The following is a 22914-nucleotide window of genomic DNA, read 5'->3' on the forward strand; positions in this document are numbered from 1 at the left end:
AGGCCCATGAAAGTGGTTTTATTTTTTGCTAAAATTCGTTTTAAAACCATGTGATTTCGGTGTTATAGAAAATCTTGGAGGCGTTATTATACTACAATTTTTTCCACTTTTTATTATTTTATGGTACAAGTTTCATGAATACTTATACTTTTATTAAGCATTTTAAATATCATTTAACACAATTTCGATTGTACAAAATTTCTGATAAAATTAAATGAAATGGTTCAAGGAGTATGAATGGTTCAAGTATGCAGTCTTGACGAATACAATCGGCAACCAGCAAATCCCTACTACCTTATATGTGTATACTTCGGGAGTCATTCCAGAATTTTTGGATTGTCACGTTTCTCTACACTAAATAAAGACTAAAAGTGCTTCAGTAGTAGCAACAACAAGCTCTTTTTTTACTTTCTTTGACTGAGTGTTCAAATGATAGCTGTTGTTTTGCGGGTCCCCTTTCTTTAGCACGTTTATGTGTATCGCTACTGATGTGCTTTAACAACGTGTCACATCTTTCAAAGTCGTATCTTTTATCGCAAACTTTGCACCGTAATACTCTGTCTTTCACATACAATTCCTTCTGAGCTGAAATCACTTGCCCTGGTATGAACGGTATCATTAGCTTTTGGCATTTTAAAATTCCTTCCCTTCGTTCGATATTTAAAGCTGGAACCACAATAAAAAAAAAAGTCCAACCACAAAACACAACCCCTCTTAATGGTGTTTTCAAACTGAGTGCTTGGTAGCTACAGTATAACCATAGTACTGTATAACGTACAAATTGGCCGAAATGTTTCATGTTCCCTCTCGATACCCCTCACCAAGGTGTTTAGGGAAGATAGGACAGCATCTAGATACAACAAAATCGCTTAGTTTTGATTACAGCTGTCGCCAATCGGTCAGGAAAGGCAGTGAAAGAAGCACATATAACTAAAAATAATCGGATTCAAAGAAACTTGAAAAATTATTTCCCATTTATCAACCCTGAAACATCTAGAATGAGATGCTTTCTCACCTGAAGAAAAAGATATTAGATTTGGCTAATATCTTTTTCCGAATATCCGACGATTTGTCCTCTAATAAGGAGAACCCCCTCTCCTTTCTGTTCCTTCCTTCCCTTCCCCCAACTGCTAGCGCTTCATGCTTTCAAATAACCATATGTGTTTATGGATGTCTTTAAATGAATCGAATCACGCAGTTGATGGCACAGCGCCGTGGTCACCACGGTGCCCATTTCAATCCGGCCTGGCAGTGCACTGTCTACGACGAGAAATATAGGCAATGCTACATTGAGGCCGCTTTCTGACGAAACGACTTTTCGCTGGCTGCCATTCACGTCACGATGCTGTGAAATTCAGGCCACTTTCAGACGAGACAACTCTGCCATACTGTGGGCCGTACCTTGAACAGCGACCCGTTCCCAGCCAGTGGCCGTGTTTAAGTCAACAGAATTGTTACATTAGACCCACAATCAAGGTTTTCCTGCGACAAGTTATCCAATAACGCTGTCTAATGTGTCGCGTTGAGTCACCTGAATTACTGCTCGGCATTGATGCGTACCAGGCACGTGAGCTTGTATTTTCGCTCTTCTGCGGCCGCATTAAATTTCTTTCAGCACTTTTTAATTCGTAATATCTAATGCTTCAGGTAAGAATGCGCCTCATTCTAAATATTTCAGGATTGATACATGGGAATCGAAGAGAGAAGTTGCGATAAATTTAATGGGCAAATACTGGCGGAGAAATCACTACAGTGCGTGATATTATGCGGATGCATTATGTGCAACACTAAACAAGCCAATTGACCTTGGAAGCATAATGAGATAGAGAAAATGAACATCGGCAGTGTTTAACAATGAAGGCTTAGGCTTTAATAGATTATGACTCATTAGATGTGATTTTATCGCTATTTCGCCTAAAATTGCAAAAACTGGAAATTTCGTTTTTACACACAGATTTCGCATTATTTTGCGATATCGCATCTCCCGAATTTCACGGACCTCTACATATTATTAAATGAATTATGGTCCATGCCTTCTTCAATTCAAACATTTTGCAAACGAAAATCACACAAATGGTGGACATGCACAGCAAAAATTACGAAGGACTTAGTTATCCAATATTTTATTATGGAAATTTCTTAAATAAATTGCAGTGGTGACATAGAGTTCAAGTTTTGACATGCTATCATCAGGAAAGAGAGGCATTTCGGTATTTTTTGGACACATAACCCGGCTTTTATTCCTTGAGAAACTGTATATTATACAAAATACAACAAATGGACAAAGATGCACGCCTTAGTACAAATTCACATGGTTTTAATTCAGAGCACACTACATCTTGACCGCATGAAGTTTCCTATTCAGTTCTTCAAATTTTAAAATTTTTCTAATGAAGAAATCTCCATAGCGATGAGCAACCTTGGTATCAGCTATGTGGATCATGTTATTATCAATATAGAAATCCAACTGAAAAAAGAAATTTCAGAAGAAATTAGAATTTTTTCACTTATGACTAGCATAACAGATATTATTCTTAAAACTTTAGACACCCTTGACTTCGGAGAAAAACACATTCCATGAACAAACATAATTTTTTGGCTTACTAACGCCCAATCAAAAGAACATTTGCAAGTCCTGTTTCTTTGATACTCAAACAATGCTAAAGAAAGAATTATGGAGGCTCTTTTGAGGTTTTCTTGTCTGGATTATAAAAATATTACACCTACGGTTCACTGCACATTTTTAATAGATGTGATCAAGGTGGTTTGTAATGTTTTCTGGTGACTGATCATGATTAAAACCATAATTAAACAAAATCGAGAGTAAATCTATATGATATTTTTATTTTCCATGATGGAAAGGCACTTCGAAGTCAAACTGCAGTTAATAGTAACGTTTTCTTGACTATTTGACTTCAAGCATTTTCTTTACCTGCATACGGTATTCAAAATGCTCTGAAGGTATCAGCATACACAAAAAGTACCCAAAAATACCGCTTTCTGATATTTCTCCAAGCTGAGGAATTAAGTATCCAGTGGCACTTTGAAGCAACAATTACTCAAATTATTTGTTACAAGTTAAAGCTGGTGTCCCACGGTCAAATTTGCATCAAAATATTTGTATCAAATTTTGATACAACTGACGCACACCCTGTCCCATGGTCAAAATTTCATCCAACTGGCTTTTGGTCCTATCGTTTGGAACAAACTCAGTTTGGTCCAAATGTATAGGACAGGTTCTAAATTTTCATCCAATTGGATGACACCAATCACAGGGCCTTGGAAACTCTCAACTAGGAAATCCATAATAATGAGTTCAGGTTTAATAAGAAGGAAGCGATCTTTTAAAAACACAATATAAGGAGGAGTGTTTTGGAAAGAATTAAAGATTTAATTAAGGTATGGAGGCCAAATTCTACAGGTAACTTTGTGGAGGACATGAAGTTCCAAGTGAGCACGCAGCTGACGAAATGACTGACTGTGAAACACTACAGCTGCCTGTTTCGATCACTAAGGTAGGATAAGGACTTTATTTTATCAACTGCTCAATAAGGAGAGAAAAAATGTAATTTCAATGCACGTTTACAGCACTATTCACAACATCATCTCAACTACAATGTACATCATTTATTAATAACATTTTCCTCGCGGGAATAAACTGCCTCACGTTTGTATCCCGGCATTTTATTCTTCCCTCAAATTAAGGGACATGAAAATATCTAAACTCATCCTCAATTAATGTAGATGATTTACAGGAACTTCGGCAACAAACTCCTTCTCCAACATGGCTAGCACACCTATTCCAATGCTTTCATATCTCCTTTCAGGCCAAGGCCAAGTTCAACACTCCCCCATTTTCTTTTTTTTCGCCTCTTTAATGTTCAAGAGGCCTGCTCAGACAATTTCGACTGCTAAAAAAAATGACTCCTCTTCCAAGAATCCTCCACTGCACAAGCTTCCATATTTGTTTACAAAAATATCGCCTTTCGTTTGTTTTCCATCTTTTGGTCCAAATGAGATGCATCGTGGGAGACCCCATTGTGTCACATACAAATTTTTGGATCAAATGCGTTTGCATCAAAAGTTTTGGTCAAGAAATTTTGACGTAAATTTAACCGTGGGACACCGGCTTAATACGGTTTCTTAACTGTCTGAAATAAACTATGTCCAAATGTATCCACTATTATCATCATTTCAACATGGGATCAAAAAGCAATGGACTCATTCCATTTTTATGATGGCAAAAGACAAATATTCAAGATTTTTACAAAATAAGACAAATATTATATATATGGAATTTTGATGTGCAAGGGACAGATGAAACTTATTGGCAGTATTACCTCTGAGCCAGATTGGAATTCTCCATCCAAGCCTGAAGTTCCTCCCTTGGTCCAAACAATATTCTTCATCTTATGTTTGAAGCACAAGAGATGGATAGCAAGCATTTCTTCACACTCTCTTTCCACGTCTGAATCCTCTGACTTCTGCCCTTGAGACATAAATGCAGCAAGTTTGGACAGAGGCAATGTTGTATACAGTTTCAAGTAGCTGTAAAATAAAAAAAAAGAGAAGTGACAATACTGATGAGGAGAAGAATGTTGTTTGCTACTCTAAAAATCAATTTTCTCATTGACTATTCTTTCCTTCACAAATTCTCTTTGTAGTTAAATAAAAATAATATGTATATTTTTCTCTAATTTCATCGATGGTATAATATTAACAAGGTGACAATGAATTACTCGTCCCCTAAAAAAATCTGTTTTTAGAGCAGCTGCCATGTGAAACTGGGCTTACCCTAGCATTTCTTCCATAGTGCAGAGAAAAAAACTTCATAAAAAGCAGCAAATAATGACTTTTTGACATCATCTAAATTATGTAGATATTTACAATGACAGCAAAAGAACTGAGATGGGTATGATGCCTAAGGAGGGGGATCACGGGGAGACCAGAAGGAAGGCTCCACCAACCAAAGATAAGGCGGAGGGATGTGATCAATTCAGACATCAACTGATTCCGGGAATTGTTAGGAAGAGGGACATGTAAAATGACGGAGGGAACTTGTGGATGAGGCCAAATCCCAGCAAGGCCATATTTTGCCATGAGGGTACGGATTAGTTAAGCATACTGCACCTATGAAGGAAGAGCTGGTTTGGTTCTTTGGTTCAACCGGTTCTTGTGCTTAGCATGACAAACGGAACCAAAGCCAAAAATAATCGCCACAGGAATAATTTGCACAAAACTTTCAATGAATATTGGCTGTATTAAGAATTTAAAGAAAGAGATTTTTATGGATCCAATCACCTATGAGATGATGTACACCCATGTCTCGTATAGCGCAATTTCGATATAGCGCAAATTCGTTCCTCGGGGAAACATTGCAACGCAGTGTAGCCTAATCAAACATTTTAAACGCTCTCGTGATAAAACGTGAACTTGCGCTAAGTACACACGTAATTTCTATCAATTTACGCATATTAATATTATTTCATGTCATCGGTATTCACGGGGGAGAAATGGAGCGGTGGCCGAGTTGCGCATGAATAGCATCAACACATAAAAGGGTCCGCTATAGAGTCTCAAACACAATGGCTTCGTTCCCTCCCCGCAGTCATTGGCCTTCTGCGTCTCAGGAATACAGTTCAGCAGAAGAAGGTGATTTAGATAGAGCCATACAGAGTAAAAACCAAGAGAATATGGCAAAAAATAGGAATGCGTGTAGAAAAATCAAGAATTTATCAAGAAAAACTATAAACCTAGAAGAGGAATTGAAAGAGGTCAATTGCTTTGGAAATGGAGAGCGTCAAAGCGATATTGCGTGGAAGTTTAAACTCACGATGCCTTATTTTGAATAAAGACGAAGCTAAAATATCAGTGACCTCAGCCGCACCAACTTCAACCAAGCGGTCTACACATACGGAAAGTTCATGGTGAATCAGTACAAAAAGACGAGAGTGGTAGTCGCTCCGAGACATTTAGTGAAAGCGGTTGGTTCCAGAATTTAAACGGCAAGCAGGTATTTTCAGTGCGGCGATATCAGGTGAATCTGCAAGTGTTGATAGCGCAGCCACCACAACATTTTCGGATGAACTCCAAGCTGTTATTGAAAGTGGCTCCTTTCCCCCTCAACTAGATCTAGTGTTGACGAGACGATATTCTTTTGGAAAAGAATGCATTCTCGTTCATTCATTTTCAGGGAAGGAAAACCTGGGTCAGGTTTCAAGGCATTTAAAGACTGTTTCACGTAGCTGCTAATGACTCGGAGGACTTCAAATTAAAATGATTTATCATTCATAAACTCCACTAGCTATGAAATGGCATTTAAAGTAGCATTTTCCTGTCATTTCGATGAGCTACAAAAGGGCCTGGGTGACACAACAGTTGTTTTTAGACTAGTTTTAAAAATCGTCAACTGCCGGAAACGCATTACGATCCCCTGAGATAGCAGATGTTAGCCCACCCGCACAACAGGATGGAATTTCGAAAGCACGTAAGAATTTTTTTTAACGTGAATAAAAGTCTTTGAATGCGTGAATACTATCTTTAAAGATGTTTTAAACTATAAATATTTATAGAAATAATGTTTTCTAAGGCTTTTTATGGGAATATAGATGTTTTAGAGGAAATTCAATACCAAAGACCTATGCTACCAGGAACGTATTCCTATCTTCCCTATGTTAAAACGCTCTCGTAAAACGCAAATTCGTATAGCGCAAAGACCCCAAGGAACGCATCCCTTGCGCTATACGAGACATGGGTGTATTTTATAAAGTACTTCCGAAAGAAAATCATTATTATATTCCTTCTTAAATTTAAGCAATGAAAAGATAACACTTTCTCAAGAAGAGGAACCAAGAGCTGATGCCAATTATAACACCAGCATGGCAACAGACAAAAAATCCAAACCACTCAAAATATCAACAGAAGTAAATTGGCAAATGAAACTTTGCGACTCCAGTTTTCAGAAGAACCCCCACAATTTATAAATCTTCATCCGACTATTCCTTTTGGAAAGAAGAGACATTAACGCACCTCCTGATGGTGGGTAGCATCTTCTGCTGCTTCACTTCATCCATGAACACCTGACACTGATGCTTGGTGGCGTCCTTGGAGAAGTCTTCCACGGCATCCGGAGGAGGCGGCGCTGGCGAGAGGAATTTAGGACACGCAAACAAAAAGCACTGCTCAAACTCCTGATGGACGAAAAAGAAACAAACATTTATTCACAGATAAGTAATCCACACGAGCCCTCCCCTAAGTCATGAGATAAAGCCTGTATCATACGGGGCATGGAATTGCACATCTTCAAGCTCCATTTTGGTATGGATTGGTATAAAAAGGTTACCGAGAGCTGTGCCATGAGAGGAGAGAAGGAATGGTGGATACGAATTCAGTGTCGACATTAGCTTGCTATTAACAAAAGACACCACTGGGACAACAGTTGAATGTCCGTTGGACAGAGTGCTGCCCTTGGCATGCCCTCCATTAAGCACTCAAGCAGGGATTAGGCTGTCTCTGTAAAATCTCTGCCACAGCCAGGATTTGAACTCAGGCCCACAGGGTGAGCAGCCACCACACCAACCTGATCCCCTCAAATTACATCTTTTTCTCAACTGGGCACGCAATCATTTTAAAATAAAATAAAGGGTAATTTTGGCATTTGTGCATAAGTACATGCAATTCATGGCTTTCAAATATCCATTTCAAAAAGCACGTTCCATATCCATCAAGTCGTCAATTTCATGCCTCATGTGAAACTGGCTAATTAAGAAAACAATACCTGCAGTTCCCCATATTGCATTTTATACATTTTCTCGTGGAAACCCTTGTCTCTCAGAGCTTGCTGGATCGATTCATCCACACACTGAGGATGCAGAACAAGGCACATACACAGCAACGTGTACATCTGCTCAGTTTGCTTGTTGATCTGAAATATAATTAAAAGGAAATTACATAGAAAAAAATCGAAAACAGGTCCTCTTCCTTAACAAACTGAATACGATCAAGGGAAACTCAGTAGAAATTCTGAGTATAAGTAGCAGTCAGTATTAATATTGGCTACAAGGGCAACCCTGAAAATTGCAAAGAAAGGGAATACCACCAAAAATGTTGAATCCTATTAGGTAAACGTGAAAATGAAAGGAATGTTTTATAAGTATTGATTTGACTTCTTGGGTCGTTCCATACCAACGTAGGCTGACATTGACCTCTCAGAATTAGATAAATTATTATGTAATAAATATTGGTATACATTTTTATCTGTATAAATAAAGCGATCATAAAAAGCCCTTGGCTGAAATAAAAAACATCTGCATAATAGGTATTTTAAAATGAAAGTTTTTCATCATCATCATCATCATTAGTCAGCAATCCTAATATTGGATTTAGCAGCTCTCCATTCCTCTTTCCTATCTGCTAACCTTATCATAGCGACGAATTTCTTCTGCAAGTTTTTCATGCTCACTAAACTTTTGACGTAACATGTATGGCAATTAGTAAATGAAAAAGATGTTTTAGGGCATTTAAATGCTACATTCTTTACCAAATCCGAAAATGTAACTTAAATGTAGGAGTAATTGTTAATTTTCCCATCAATATGTCACTAAACGAAAGATTAAATATTTTAATAATTGCCAATTTTAAAACAATTTTTTATTTCTTTCATCAATTTTTTTCTATTACAACGGGCAAAAAAAGAATAAATATTAAGAATATGACAAAAAAATTGGGAGGGTGTTCTGCCATTTAAGAGAAAAAAAAATTTGGAATCTATTGGCACAATGTCCATTTGGAGACAAATGCATTTGGATAGGAATATCAGATTGGAGATGAACATACTCCTGTTTTTCCTTGTTTCTTAACCTTTAAAATTTGAATCCACAGGGCAATTCCGTTTAGAGCAATCTGAAGGATGGTCTAGTGCATGCGTAGACTAGTATCATGAGCCTATAGTATGAAATTCTAATAGGTGAGCACCATGGGGTGGCAGAAAATTAAATGTATATGTTCATATCTTTCCCAAAATACTAATTTAAATGATTTCTACCAGCTCAACATATTCAGAATGTGAAAATGTTTTATGTTCTTCCCGGGTAATCGTTCAATGTTAATCTGCAGAAAATAGACTGTTTAGAATGCTAGGCACACTCGCTGGAAGGAAGCATGAACCAAATGGTGAGAATCATGCAAACTGACGTGGTGAACACAGAATGCACTCAAGCTAAATGAAAGAATTTCATCTACTGCCTCATTGGGTAATTTTCCATTGGAGAATCTACCGATTTTATTAGCATACCTGGTCATTTTGGTAGGTTCGGGTGGTAAACAGCTGTTTTGTTCGCTGCACATAGAGCAAAATTGAAGAGAATGTCCTGATGGCATCAGAATACCTGCGCATCATCATGTACGCAAATCCAACATAGTATGACATGGTGATCTGACAGGCTGGTACGTGTGAATACTGAGTCTGAAATAAAAATCAATCAAAGCGTAAATATGAGACTTCAAAAACAAGGGCATGGCAAGCAACTTCACAATGTGCCATTTTTCAACTTTTCCCCCAAACTGTTCATTTTAAAATGAAATTCAATCAACAGATTACTAAACATGCCATGAACGTATACATTCTGGGCTCTCAAAAATGAATGCAAACATACATATTATGTAATATACAAACCTTTTTATGAAGCTCAATGTTTTCCAGCGCTTTGATGGCTTGGTAATAGTCACCAAGGAGAGAGTGTAAACGGAGAAGACCAACCAAGCTAAAGTACCCCAGCATCTTGTACAACGAGTGAGAACCAAATTCACCAGCAACCGTGTTCGGATCACCACCAGCAGCATATACCTGTGAAATCATTTAAAATCGTTGAATGGTAAATATGCTATGAATACCACATCAAATGAAAGTACACATCTATGCATTAAAGCTCCAATCATTATAGGCTCGTGGAAACAATATTAGGGAAATGAACAACGAGTTTAAAATCTCAAAATATTGTTACGGGGAGCTATTTCTAATTTAGCCCTTTTCTTTATGATCAGATTTGAAAAAGATTCTTAGTACAGAAGTTACAAGCACTGGAAATTCATAGCCTTCAGTTATAGGTTGGGAAAAGAAATGAAAAATATGTTTCTATAACATTCTTGATAAAATACCCACCCACTTGAACCCACCTACAATTCTTTCATCCTAAAATTATGCTGAATTTTCTAATTTTAATAGTAGTAACAGTGAAAACAATTTTTTAATTAACTGTAAAAATTTAAATGCAATTATTTTACACTGCTTGATGGCAGCAGTTTTTCAAAACGTATTTACCTAACTTTCATCCCTACCCATAATATTTATATGCAGTAACAGAATTCTTCTACCCTTTTATATAAAGAGGGGTCCATTTTAATAGAAGACATACAGGCCAGCTTCACTAGTACCATATTTCTCCACATATTTCCCCCCTAATTTTTAGGCTTCAGTTTCAGGAAAAATTTAAAAATGAGCTTGAATATAGGTCCTTTACTTTTGAAATGGGAATTTTTGATAAAAAAATGGGGGAATATTGTCAGATAAATACGATAATTGGTTCTCAAATGTATCTTGAGTGAGATAAAGAAAGATTCCATCCAAAGCCTGAGAGGACTTCAGAGGCTATAGCAAGAACTTTGTGTCAAGGAGATGACGTGATTCTGCATCATAATATTTCTTAACTGAAATGCTGTTTTTAAAATATTATATAGTCTGAATTTTTTTTCTTGTACATTTTAAAATATGATTATGACGTATCTTGTAATATCGATGGGAAATAAATTATTATTTTCAGAGATAAAAGTGTTTTTTTAAGACTGAAGATTAATTAATGTCATTTAAGTAAACAACATGAAATAAGATACACTATGTCTGATTACATAGTGTATTAGAATACTCCTGAAGAGAAATGCATTTTTTTTTCAAAATTAAAACTATTAAATATAGGCATACTAGAGCAAATTTGTAGAGATGGCAGTGAATGGATCATAAAAGCCTGGTTACACAAGATTTTTATACCTACAAGTTAGTGTGTAAATGCGTGAACAATTTTGGTTGACTAGAACGGAACAAGTAGAAATGCATGAACCACATTACAACTGATTCCATTTCCATAAGTTGGGAGGTTGGATGGTGAATTTTTGCATTTATACAATGTAGAACTTAAAAAGACCGTATTTGTACACTATGTAAACAGGCCTTAAGACTGGGTTAATATAGAAAAATAACACACATGTTTTACTGAGAAGAAACGCATATTGCGCAGGCATGTGTTCGAGCAAAAGGCTAAGCTCTCTGAAAAGCAGCAATTACCTCTAGTTGCTGCTTGATGTTTGATTTATCCACTAAGGAATGAAGAACATTAAGGACACAGAAGACGTTCCACACTTTCATGTGCTGGGCACAGACTTCAACCTCGTCGGGGCCTTTCTTGTTCATACGCGACCTATATTGTGCAAAGCTTTGGAATTGGTACACAAATTCATCCACTAATTCCCACAACCAAAGATCAGGGAGTTCCAGGGCAAACGGAGTTTCTGAACCTGTGAATTAGGAATGCAAGAACATCATTAACAGTACACATGTACTTAGTAATAAAATCAAACAATAGATCCTAGAGTGAAAGGCCTGTGTAAAGATTACTGAATTCTAAATTTAAATTTTAAGATTTATACATTTGAAGGATTATTAAACTTGAACTATTGCATACAGAAGAGAAAGATGAGCATAAGCCATTTTTAACTATGACATTCAATCAGACATTTATTAAAACCACCAGTCACTAAATTTGATGAGACAATTTGAGTTGACATGATCAATAATGAAAAAAAAAATTTGGCCTAAACCATTGGTTTGAATTTCATGGATAATTCCACCTCTTGTAATAGCAAATATGCCTTAGAAATTCTTAAGGCTTTCTAAATTAATTATCACATAGTCATAAATTGTTTTATCATTATATAAATTTGAATATCCATCGTAGTGGAAAGACAATCCCAAAAAAATTATCAAAGGAAGATCATTCTTAAATCATTTTCGAAGCAATTTTAAATTTGGTTTCAGTGTCATGCTTTCTCTGTAACACAAGAGCTCATTCCTCCACAAAACCGGTGTAATTTAGGATGGGAATGGCAAGAAAGCAGGACAAATGAGGGTAAAAAGGGTAGAGGAATATTTTGGTGGGCTGGAGAGGGACTTGATAGGTGGACTGTCAAAAGAATCATTCATCACACAATACATAATTAAGCATCTACTTTATTCTTTGATTATTATTACTTTCAATAACAATTACTTCATTTACTTTGCCACTAATACCATATAAGTTCATGTAAGAGACATTAATCACAGCTGCCGTAAAAATTAGGGATGAGAGTGTACTCGGGGTCACTTACACAGTTCAATAAAAAAACTTAATTCAAGCATATAAATCATAGAAGGCTACTTACTCAATATTATGTTGAAGAATGCACAATAGTTATAATAAGACCCAAACCGCTGTTCCAAGGTAGGCCCCATACTAACATGGGCGTAAATATGGCGAAAGTAAAGCTCCTTGTACAAGACCATGAACACCTGAAAGGAGAGTCATAAACTGAAAATGAAACGTGAAGCGAAATACACCCATTCAAATGATTTACTCTACATAGATTACAATTATCATAGCTAAAAGTATTTCCTGATTTATGAAGACCACAATTGAAAATTTTTGACTCCTGATTTCCACCATCTACCCATTTAATAAAGTTGTAATTAAAAAAATATTAAAATTTCCCTAAAACTAAACTACAGACTCTCAACACTCCTAGAAAAGTAACTGACATCATCTTAGAGTCATCGATGAGGCCTTTGCAAGTAATCAGTTTCTTATCACTGCAAATATCTGCTGGTGGGAATAAGTGAAGCTCTTCTAGTCAAGCTAATAAAAAACATCTCAAAACACTGGCAAATGGTATTATCCATGGTAATTATTTTTATTATTGACGAGCTTACGAGCCCTCCCCAATGTGGGACTTCGCCCTAAGCGACATCGTTATCAGACGGCTCATTATCAGCTTTAACACATTAATTTACTAAAGATAATTTCACAGTTAGTTCAATTTAACCTCCGCTTCATTAAAATTGAAACAAAAAAGTAAGAAGAGAAAAGCTCTTATGATATGTAAAGTTTCTCTTAATGATGGATGCACAAGTGACATAAGCCATATCAATTGCCTTTTAGGCCTTTAGCATTTGCATCATTCTAATAAGGTCCTAAGGTTGAGGTGGCAAGGGCAAAGGTCTGTTGACAGGTTTGTTGCCATAGGGAAGTGAGTATGGAAGATGCAGCAGTGGGCAGGAGGAGAGACCACCCCCTAGGGTCCTTAACATTCCAGAGGAGCAGAGGGAGGGATACGAAATGCGGGGCACACCAACAGCCATTAAAGGGCAGAAAGCAAATGTGTTTGACTGAGTTGGTGCCAAGCAATAAATGCCTTGGTTGAAATCAACCCTCAGTTCCCCTTGGCAGACTCAAGAGCATTCAAACATCTAAAATAAATAAGTGAACGTACCTGGTCGTTATCCACAAGTCTTTCAACCTCTTCCTCACTTGGCCAGGGCCGCTTGTCAAAATACTGCTCCGTCAACTTGGGAAATCTAAAAATATTTGCAGGAAGATAAAATAATTATGGTTGAGAAGAAAGCAGACAAAATTATGCAAAAATGGAGGCCTCATCAAAGTGCAATAGGCACGATCAGGGTTCAGCCTTCAGAATTTAAAATACACACCTAAAATGACTGGGCAAATGGAAACACACATGTATGTATAAGGAATATCTTATGCATGACATTAAGGTAAAATACGAGGGAAAAGGAATAATCAAGCCGTATGTTTCAAAATATTCATCACTACTCATATTTGCAATGTGTAATTGACTAAAGTATTTATATCTTATGACTAAGAAACTCTTATTATTCTCGAGGAGTTTTGGACCATAGAGAAATTCACTACATAGTAAAGCCTGTTGTATAGGTGTTTCTAGGTCAACTGCACAGGAAAAATACTTTAAAAGAGTCAAATAATCATAACAAACATAACAGTTGAATCATCTTTTGAAATATCCATCATAAAAGAGGAAAAAAAAATTAGCTTCATAGGATCTCAAACCAGAGACCAGTTGTATTCAGAGTATTCTGATTGCCTAGCAATGGTATGGGGGCAATGACAATGGGTAAGCTGCTTTTACGATTTAAAATGATTAATTCCAAGGAAACAAGAAGTTGGACTGAATAACTACTAAAAAAAATATTCCTATCTGCCTTCCACACCAAATAAAAAATAAAGTATTCGAATTGTGGAGTCAACTTTTACAGCCTTTGGGCAAGCATTTATTAAGTGAAACACTAAAACCTTAAAAAAAAGTACTCCACACTGAATTGATTAAGGAGAAGAATTGAAGGCTTCACATTACTTTCGAGTGAACAATTGTTGGAGGATACAAAGAAAATGAAGGTCAAAAACAAAAAACAATAAAACAAAAAGAGCAACAAGGTCAAAAAAGTAGAAGACCACTTCAGAGAAGAAGGTAACTATCAAAGATTGAAAGATGAGTTGAGCTAACAACAGGCCTGCAGGCAGTAACTGCGTCACATATTTTATTTCCATCGAATGGAACTCATCATTCCACTAAAAATTATGCTTGGAATATCAAAGCAGCCTTCTTTGGTTGGCCAGCCTGAACAACTAGAGGGTGTTTCTGCTGATCGGTAATAAGATTTAGAACGACCGTTGACGGCTCCCAGCCATAGGAGGATATGGCAGTGCATGTACAGGTGGATTCAGACTTCTGCAATTTTTCATAGGAATGGTGTAAGGGTGGACACATACAGACATTCTCAAATGAAGGTGATGGTTTTGATAACTTAGCTACACACTTCAGCATGAGACTGCATGCACTGCACCACTCCTAACTGAGAAGGAATTTTTATGCGATGAAAACATGAAATTACATAAATAGGAGACAGACCAACAAATTTTTTTTATCACCACCAAGCTTTAACAGACGTTAGCAAAAAAACTCGGGAGAGATCATTAGTGAAGTTGAATGCATATGAATGAAACCCATCACATAAGCTTAAATAAAACTGATGGTATAATATACTATACAACAGCAACAGAGGAATTGACGGAATAACAAGGTGTTAATTTGGCTAAAATAAACCACAAATTTCCCTTTCCAGCACTCTGAATACCGGAGATAGAATACTAGAGGTAGAAAACTAGAGATATATACGGTCTGCATTTAACTTATGAATTTAAATAAAAAGAGGAATATTTATGGCAGATACTTCACGCACTACATTAAAGACAATAGTAAAAGATGATTCAACTTGGTAAGACTATCGTCATTATTACAGTAAATTACTTCAAGGTGATTTCATCAATTACTTATGTCCAAATCAGGGCTTATTTTCAACTTACGAATTTTCATAAATATTCTGAATCTCAAACATTGTTCCTTCTTCATGGATAATGTTTCTAAAATATACCAGAAACTTTTTCACCACTTCTGGGATGGAAGAATATTGCCGGTCGTAATCAATATCCACATAGGGGTCCCCGGAATGCGGTTCATATTCCAGTGCACCTCCTGCTCCAGCACCTCCATAACCGTAGGAATCAAATCCAGCCTAAATAAACACAGCATATGTATTATACATTGATAGAGCTTGATTTCTTTACACAAAACAGATGGGAGGTAGTGAAGCATGCATTATGAACTTCTTATATATAAGCCACCAATGCCACTGAAACCACTCACTTTAACAGCTGGGTCATAGTCGTCATACATTGCTACAGAATTTCAATGAAGATATTCACAAAAAATATTAGAGAATTTAGCAGGAAAACACTGTGCCACACATTCGCTCCCCGACTCCTCTCACAGTTACGATCCTCAACTGTCGTCGAGGATGGTCGAGGAACAATCACCACTAGAGTGCAGGCTTTCACCATATTTCGATTCGAGACGATTCGAAATTACGATTTTCAAGAGATTTCGATTCATGAAAATACACTTAAAAGAGTAGAAAATAAGCACTTATTGCTTTTTTTTAAATTGTGCTCTAGCTTCCATTTCACAGATTATTCCCGAATAATTGGGTAAATATTCAACTATCGGAAATATAGGAAGAATTCCATGATATTTCAACGTTTTAAGCGACTTGTCAATATATCGCTCGTGTATCGACTGAGCATCCATATCGTTGTAGCAGTTGTAGAATCCCTGTTGAGTAGGGGTGCGTTCCGAATCACGCATCATGTGCATCGATGCGCATCAGGCCGTTCCGAATCAAGCATTGATGCGCATTGATGCGGCCCTGCAACGAGCATATTTCGAGGTTTCGGAAGCATCAACTCGCATCGGCTCGCATCAGAAATTCTTGATGCAGTTGATGCGAAGGCGAAAATAGGCGCAACCTTTAAAATTTTGACTGGTGTTTTGTGTTTGCATAGGGTGTTTACACGACTATATTGTGCTTCTATTATCGTAGGAAAGAGTTTAAGGAGTTATAGATATTAGTTTTTGAAATAATTAGTCCATATAAAATTGAAAATGGGAAAATGTATATCCGTTGCGTTGAAGTGTGCGTGTATGTAACTTGTTTACAACCGTTATTAATTTAATTGGTGGTAAAAAATGCAAAATACGATCTATAATTTCACACATTAATATGCAGGCGTGGTAGTTTTAACGGTATTTTTGCTTCTGTATACTAACTTGTGGAAATTTTCGACACTCTAACGTTATATTGTGAAAAGATAAGTTGAAAAGCTACATCAGGGAGTGTTTATAGCATAGAGACTGTGGTTTATAGTATAATAGTATCTTCAAAATAACAATATAAGACTTTGTTCGTCGGAATATTAGAATTGCTTACGCTTTGCATAATCTCACTGGTCTATCATTTTAAGGCATATATGTTGCAAATTATTGCCATTTTGCCAAACGTTTATTAGCTATTTAATGTGCTAAACTATACATTCATCGCAAGTGAATTTGCTCCGTAGGTAGTAAAATTATTTTCCCCTGCTAAAGAGATCAGTTCACGTTATGGTACCACAAGTAAAGTGACATTCAGGGTAGTGATGCCGTGATAAATAACATCATCAATTAATTTATTTATGCAAGGATCATGGATGTGTGCTTGATTTACATGTACACTGCAGTGATGTGTGCTTGAAGAACCCCATCGAGTTGATTGAGTATTCAGTGCAATTGTTTTGTTCATAGCGTGTGATTTGGTAAGCCCGGATAAATACGTATTGCAGTACTGCAGTTAGTTTATAAATTGGCTCCAAATACTCTTTAATCGACGCATTGATGACGCGGCCAACTTATTTTCAGTGTCCTCCTAAATGCTATCCAACTATACAGGCACACTTCTATCAATGTTTTCAAAAGTAATGGGTTTCCAAAATGGTTCTCAGTTGAACTTGGGTATTTGTCTTAAGAAGCTGCATCATATGATATCAAACATTGAAAAGTAAACAAAAACATTGAAAATCGGAAATCGCCATAACTATAGTGATTACCGGTTTTCAATGTTTACGTTCAATTTTCAGTCATAATTACACCGTATAAAATTTTGTAAAATCAGGAGGAAATGCTAAATTCTATTTGATGAATGTCACTCTAAGTAAATGGACAATGCCCAACTATCCAATCCCCAAAATGTACTTAATTTTATTGTGATTTAGGCTTTTTTATGCACTCGGAACAGTAAAATATGTACCTATGTTGAAAAATGAGACATTGACCTACACTCCAAGAACCATTTTAACATGTTGTAGCTATTTATTTCTTAACTTTGCAACTAGGTTACAAGCACAAAAACCTCCCTTCAACCAGTTGCTTCCAACAGCTAAAAAATTCTATTCATTAATGCAGTTCAAATGCTTACCATTGTTAAGCCCATTTGGAGGCACATTTGCTACCATATTTTGTAAACATGTAATCAGCAATTATTTTTTCCTTTGGCAACAGAGTTTTTAACAAAATGATGTCTAACCTCTGTTCTTTGACCTTCCATGCAGTGCCAAGTTTTTTTTGCTCCAGCTGCCTAACTTACATACTCGCCTTCTATTGTATACATAGCCACTGCACAGCACTGCTTTTTGTTTTCCCAAGCTACTGCTCCATTAACTAACTTGTCATGTATGCAGTACAGGACACTCAATCTAATTTGTCAATGGCAAAGTCAGCATTTTTATATCCCTCCAGAAACTTTCCTGACTAAGAATAAGATAATTTATAGTTCCCATTAAAATATCTTAATATACTCTTTGCATATGCCCAGTATTGCATTGTAAAATCATCAATAAACCTTCTTAAGTTTGACACTGCAAAGACGCGATCTGGCCTTGTACAAATCATTGCATACATAAGAAAACCAATCAAAATTAGAAATGGAGCATCAGGAAAAGTTTTTGGGTCACTGCAGGAGCTACATTCAAACCTGCTTCTATGAGACAAATGTTGATTGCATCTCAAGTTAGTAGATGACAAGGAGATTATGTGATCTGGTAATTTTCGAGCCACTCCATTTTTTTAAAGAAAACGTCTCTTCTGCTTCCTCGCTTCCAAACACTGACTCATTTTCTTGATTACTCTCAAAACTACTGTCTACATTAGTTGGAACTTTGTCATTACCCTCACAACTTGATTCAGGGATGGAGTCTTCATTACTTGATATTCTGATATTCCCCTCACTACTTGGGTACCTTTGTGAGTTCAGCTCTGCCATTCTCTCCACTGCCAGGTTGAGGCTAGTACCTAATTATCCCTTATCCCCTAAGAGCCTAGGTAGAATAAAAGAGTTACCAAGAGATATTTGGACTGGTTTAAGCTCCCTAAACATATTTACAAAGAATACTATATCACATGCTTCGATGAATCTTCCCGCAATATCAGGGTCAGTCAAAAAATACCATTTTTGACTCCTCACAATTGCCAATACTTTTTGCATTTGGCATCCAGCATCTTTCATTGCTCTGTAGCCACATAAGCATAGAAAATACATCCAAATACTTTTAGATGTCTTCGATTAAATTTTCGTTCAGACCATCTCTCCTCAGGTAATGCATTCCCTCCTGCTTTGGATGTTACTGTTTCGAGATACACAGCTTCTCAACAAGCTTCAACCCAATAATATTTTAGTAAATTGATGCCAGAGAGTTTGTACCTAGCTTTCTATTTGCTCAGCGAATCATTTCTGCTTGAAGATTATAAGATTTTGTAGTTTAATCTTTTATCACACATGCCCTTAACCTCCCCTGTTATGCCTGTCCCATATATTCACCCCCATAATCTGTATGCAGGCATTTCATATTGTCCCCTGTCTCATTCTCCATGCTTGCCTCAAAAATTGTATAGCATTGTAGGACTAATTGAGACTCCTTACTTTTAATAAAGAAAACAAAAACCTTTCTTGTGCAGTCATCAGTTACGGTGAGCATACAATGTCCTCGCCCTTTTTCTATTCCATGTTCCTATCCCTTTCTTTCCTTACCCCTGAATTTATATGTATATTTTGCATAAATAATATAAATATATTTTCACCTATAATACCATCAGACCACACAATTCTGAGAGGATCAGACTTAATTTATTACATACAGCTTCCATTCTAGCACTTATCTTGAATCATTTCTTTGCTAACATGCCATCAACATATGCTATACAAGGCTGAAATTAATTATTAGGGGTACAATCCACACCACTGACAACCACATTATAACCTGCATGTTACTCTGTCACAAGTCTGCTACTCTTGTGCCACAGACTTAGTAAACAGTCCTCTACTGCTTTGATATCAATCCTACGTAACAAGTTGCATTACTTTTACTTTATGAATTATATTGTTTCAAATCTTGACAACATATGCCATTTTCTTCTAAACTAGTGGCTAGATCACTCCTTTTACTTCCAAAGATCTGGCATCAAATAAGCTGTACCCAGATTCATTAAACAAGACAGCTGTGTCTTTTTAACTAGCTTGCTTACAGACAGTACATTGGTTGATAAATTTGTAACATTTTGATCTGGAGTATAGCACTTTACAGTGTGGGAACATGGGCACTTAGGGAGGAGAATGGGAGAGGCTGGAGGTGTTCGAGATGTGTGTAAGGAGAAAGTGAAGTGGACTGAGAGAAGAAAGAAGGTCAAAGTGCGAGACATGTTGAGTGAGGAGAGGCAGCTACTGGATAGAATTCAAAGGAGACAGGAGGTATGGATTAGGGGAGTACTGAGCTGGGAGTGGATGTTGAAAACACTATTAGAGGATAGAATGTTGGGTAAACAAAGGAGAGAATAGGATTTTTAAATAGCATGAAAAGGGCGAAGTTGTGAATTCAGGAGGGAAGTCCATGAGGGCATGGGGGACTTTTGGAATGCTCCATGCAAACCTACCTTAATACCAAGCGGTAGAATACTAAAATAAAAATGTCTTGGAGTTAATTTTTAAGCATTATATATGCAGTATGATAAAGTGTTTGTGAAAATTTTATCGAGGTATTAAGTATTCCTTCCCGATTTCCTTTGTTTTCAAGTCATATATCTTGTCGGAAAGCCATAAATTGATGTCTAGCAGCTAAATCTACGTACTATTGATCGTAAAAATCGTCTTTTCAAAACAATTTGACCCTTTAATCTCACTGGTGGCTGAGATACACTATGCACTACGCTTCCTTATTGACCGCTTTTCGAGTTAGCTGCAAAAATTCCCGTCAATTCGCTCAGTCTATCACTATTTTAAGTAAATATGAGTTGCAAGTTACGGCTTGGAACTTTCGAACGACCGTAATGAATATAATTAACTTTTAACATGCGCATCAATAAACGTTTTTCGTCATCATAAGTACTATGCATATTAAATTTCGGCATATCAATCATTGTGTTATCGCTTAACCCGAAATATCTTCCAGCACTGGTGCATGCGGGTATTTTGAACGGGGAATACTTCCCGCTCATATCGCATCAAGCCGTTCCGAATCACGCATCAGCATAAGCGCATCAATGCCTTGATGCAATTTCGGAACGGCTGCATCAAGGTCATGCGTTGATGCGCATGATGCGTGATTCGGAACGCACCCTAGAGGTGGGATTTTCGGTTCATTTCCGTGATTCGATTCATTCGGTTCTATTCATGTGAATGAACTGTTCTTTCATGTCGTTCATAAAGAATCACATGAACCAAATGAACACCGCGAACCGAATGAACAACGTGAACTAAATGAACTCTGCGAACCGAATGAACAACGTGAACAAAATGAAATCTGCGAACTAAATGAACAACGTGAACTAAATGAACTCTGCGAACCGAATGAACAACGTGAACTAAATGAATTCTGCGAACTAAATGAACAACGTGAACTAAAGGAACTCTGCGAGCTAAACGAACAATGTGAATCAAATGATTGCAATGAAGCGAAATAATCCAGAGTTAACCGAAAACATTGAAGGCTGTACGCATGAACTTACATAATTATGTATGTAATTATTAGTAAGAATATCTTCATGAGTATATGCATATAAAAATTTAAGGTAATAATCGAGAAATACGACTAAACATGTTTCCTTCGTATTCGGTGATTCATTATTAAATTAGATTCTATTAATTGGCGTTACACCATAAAGAAATTTTCCCTAAAACAGACAGACTTTATCGGGAGCAAAGTGGTCATAAAATTATTCCGGGTAACTCACGCAACACCTCTGACAGCGGTGTTAGCAATATTGTTAGGCATCATGGCGCACGCGACCCCTACAACATACGGGTGAAACGGGATAACATTTGTCATATTAACTCTAGGAAAAAAGTGATTTTATGAAAAATTCAGCGACGAACCTTAAGCTGCTCAAAGAAAGAATTAAAGCCCGAGCCACCTGGCATTATGCGTCAGTCTCTCAGAGGGCTTTTAACCTTTTAGCATCAAAAGAGAATGATCATGATGCTACCGCAATGCAATCAATTACGCTACAAAAAATTAGTTGATGAAACCATAGTGACATAGAAAATAAAATAAATGTTTCACGAAGTAATTCAAGAAGAGGCAATTAAGATTTAACCTCTCAAGCGAGTATATATACGTCCTAGATATTCCGTTCTTATACAAAACATTTAATAAGGAATATTGCTATTCTTGTCTCATTGAATTTAAGTAATTCCTATTTTTCAGTATATTCCTATTGATATGTTTTCTTATGTATCAACTGTCGGAGGATGAAGAACGTTAAGTTCCATAGGTTCCATATAATAAGCGAGTAATTCATGGAATATTCACTCTCAACCAGTGCAGTGCAGGTGGATTCAAGATTGTGACAAGAAGGGGGCTAGGTACCTGGGGTAACCTAGGTAACGTGGGGGGGATTGGGAGTAAACCTTCCCCGACAACTGAACAAAATTATTATTTTCTATAACTCTTAAATATAATGGTGTATTAAAAAACTCAAGATATAATGGTAATATTTAGAGGCTCTCTGGATCCGCCACTGCTCTTAAATGACTAGAAAGGCCTACTGTCATCCGCGGCTCGCGAAGTAATTCAAGACCTTTATACTTCTACTACTCCGACGATTGTTCAAATGATTCTTCGATTCTTACACGATTCTTCAATTCTTATGATTCTTCGGTTCTTAAACGAATCTGCGATTCTTAAATGATTCTTCGATTCTAAATGATTCTTCGATTCTAAATGATTCTTCGATTCTAAATGATTCTTTGATTCTTCATGAACCACACGATTCTTTATGAACTCTTTGAACGAGGAGCGTATTTCGATTCATTCGGTTCATGCCAATGAACCGTTCAAAATGAACGATTCATTCATGAACGACACAGCTCTACTGTTG

The 22914-nt window shown here is 36.7% G+C and overlaps 1 protein-coding gene across 1 annotated transcript; it reads right to left on the minus strand.

The window, feature by feature from the left end:
* Positions 1–2211: 2211 nt before the first annotated feature.
* On the minus strand, positions 2212–15980 carry LOC124166107 (eukaryotic translation initiation factor 3 subunit L). The gene is made up of 11 exons (XM_046543751.1): positions 15823–15980; positions 15483–15691; positions 13573–13657; positions 12469–12595; positions 11336–11565; positions 9674–9844; positions 9293–9463; positions 7778–7924; positions 7030–7190; positions 4341–4548; positions 2212–2467 (listed from the first exon to the last, which is right to left on the minus strand). The coding sequence occupies exons 1-11, from the start codon at positions 15850–15852 to the stop codon at positions 2333–2335; spliced, it is 1674 nt and encodes a 557-aa protein (XP_046399707.1). The 5' UTR covers positions 15853–15980; the 3' UTR covers positions 2212–2332.
* Positions 15981–22914: the final 6934 nt, after the last annotated feature.

Source organism: Ischnura elegans, chromosome 9 (assembly GCF_921293095.1).
Source record: "Ischnura elegans chromosome 9, ioIscEleg1.1, whole genome shotgun sequence".
NCBI classification, from domain to species: domain Eukaryota; kingdom Metazoa; phylum Arthropoda; class Insecta; order Odonata; family Coenagrionidae; genus Ischnura; species Ischnura elegans.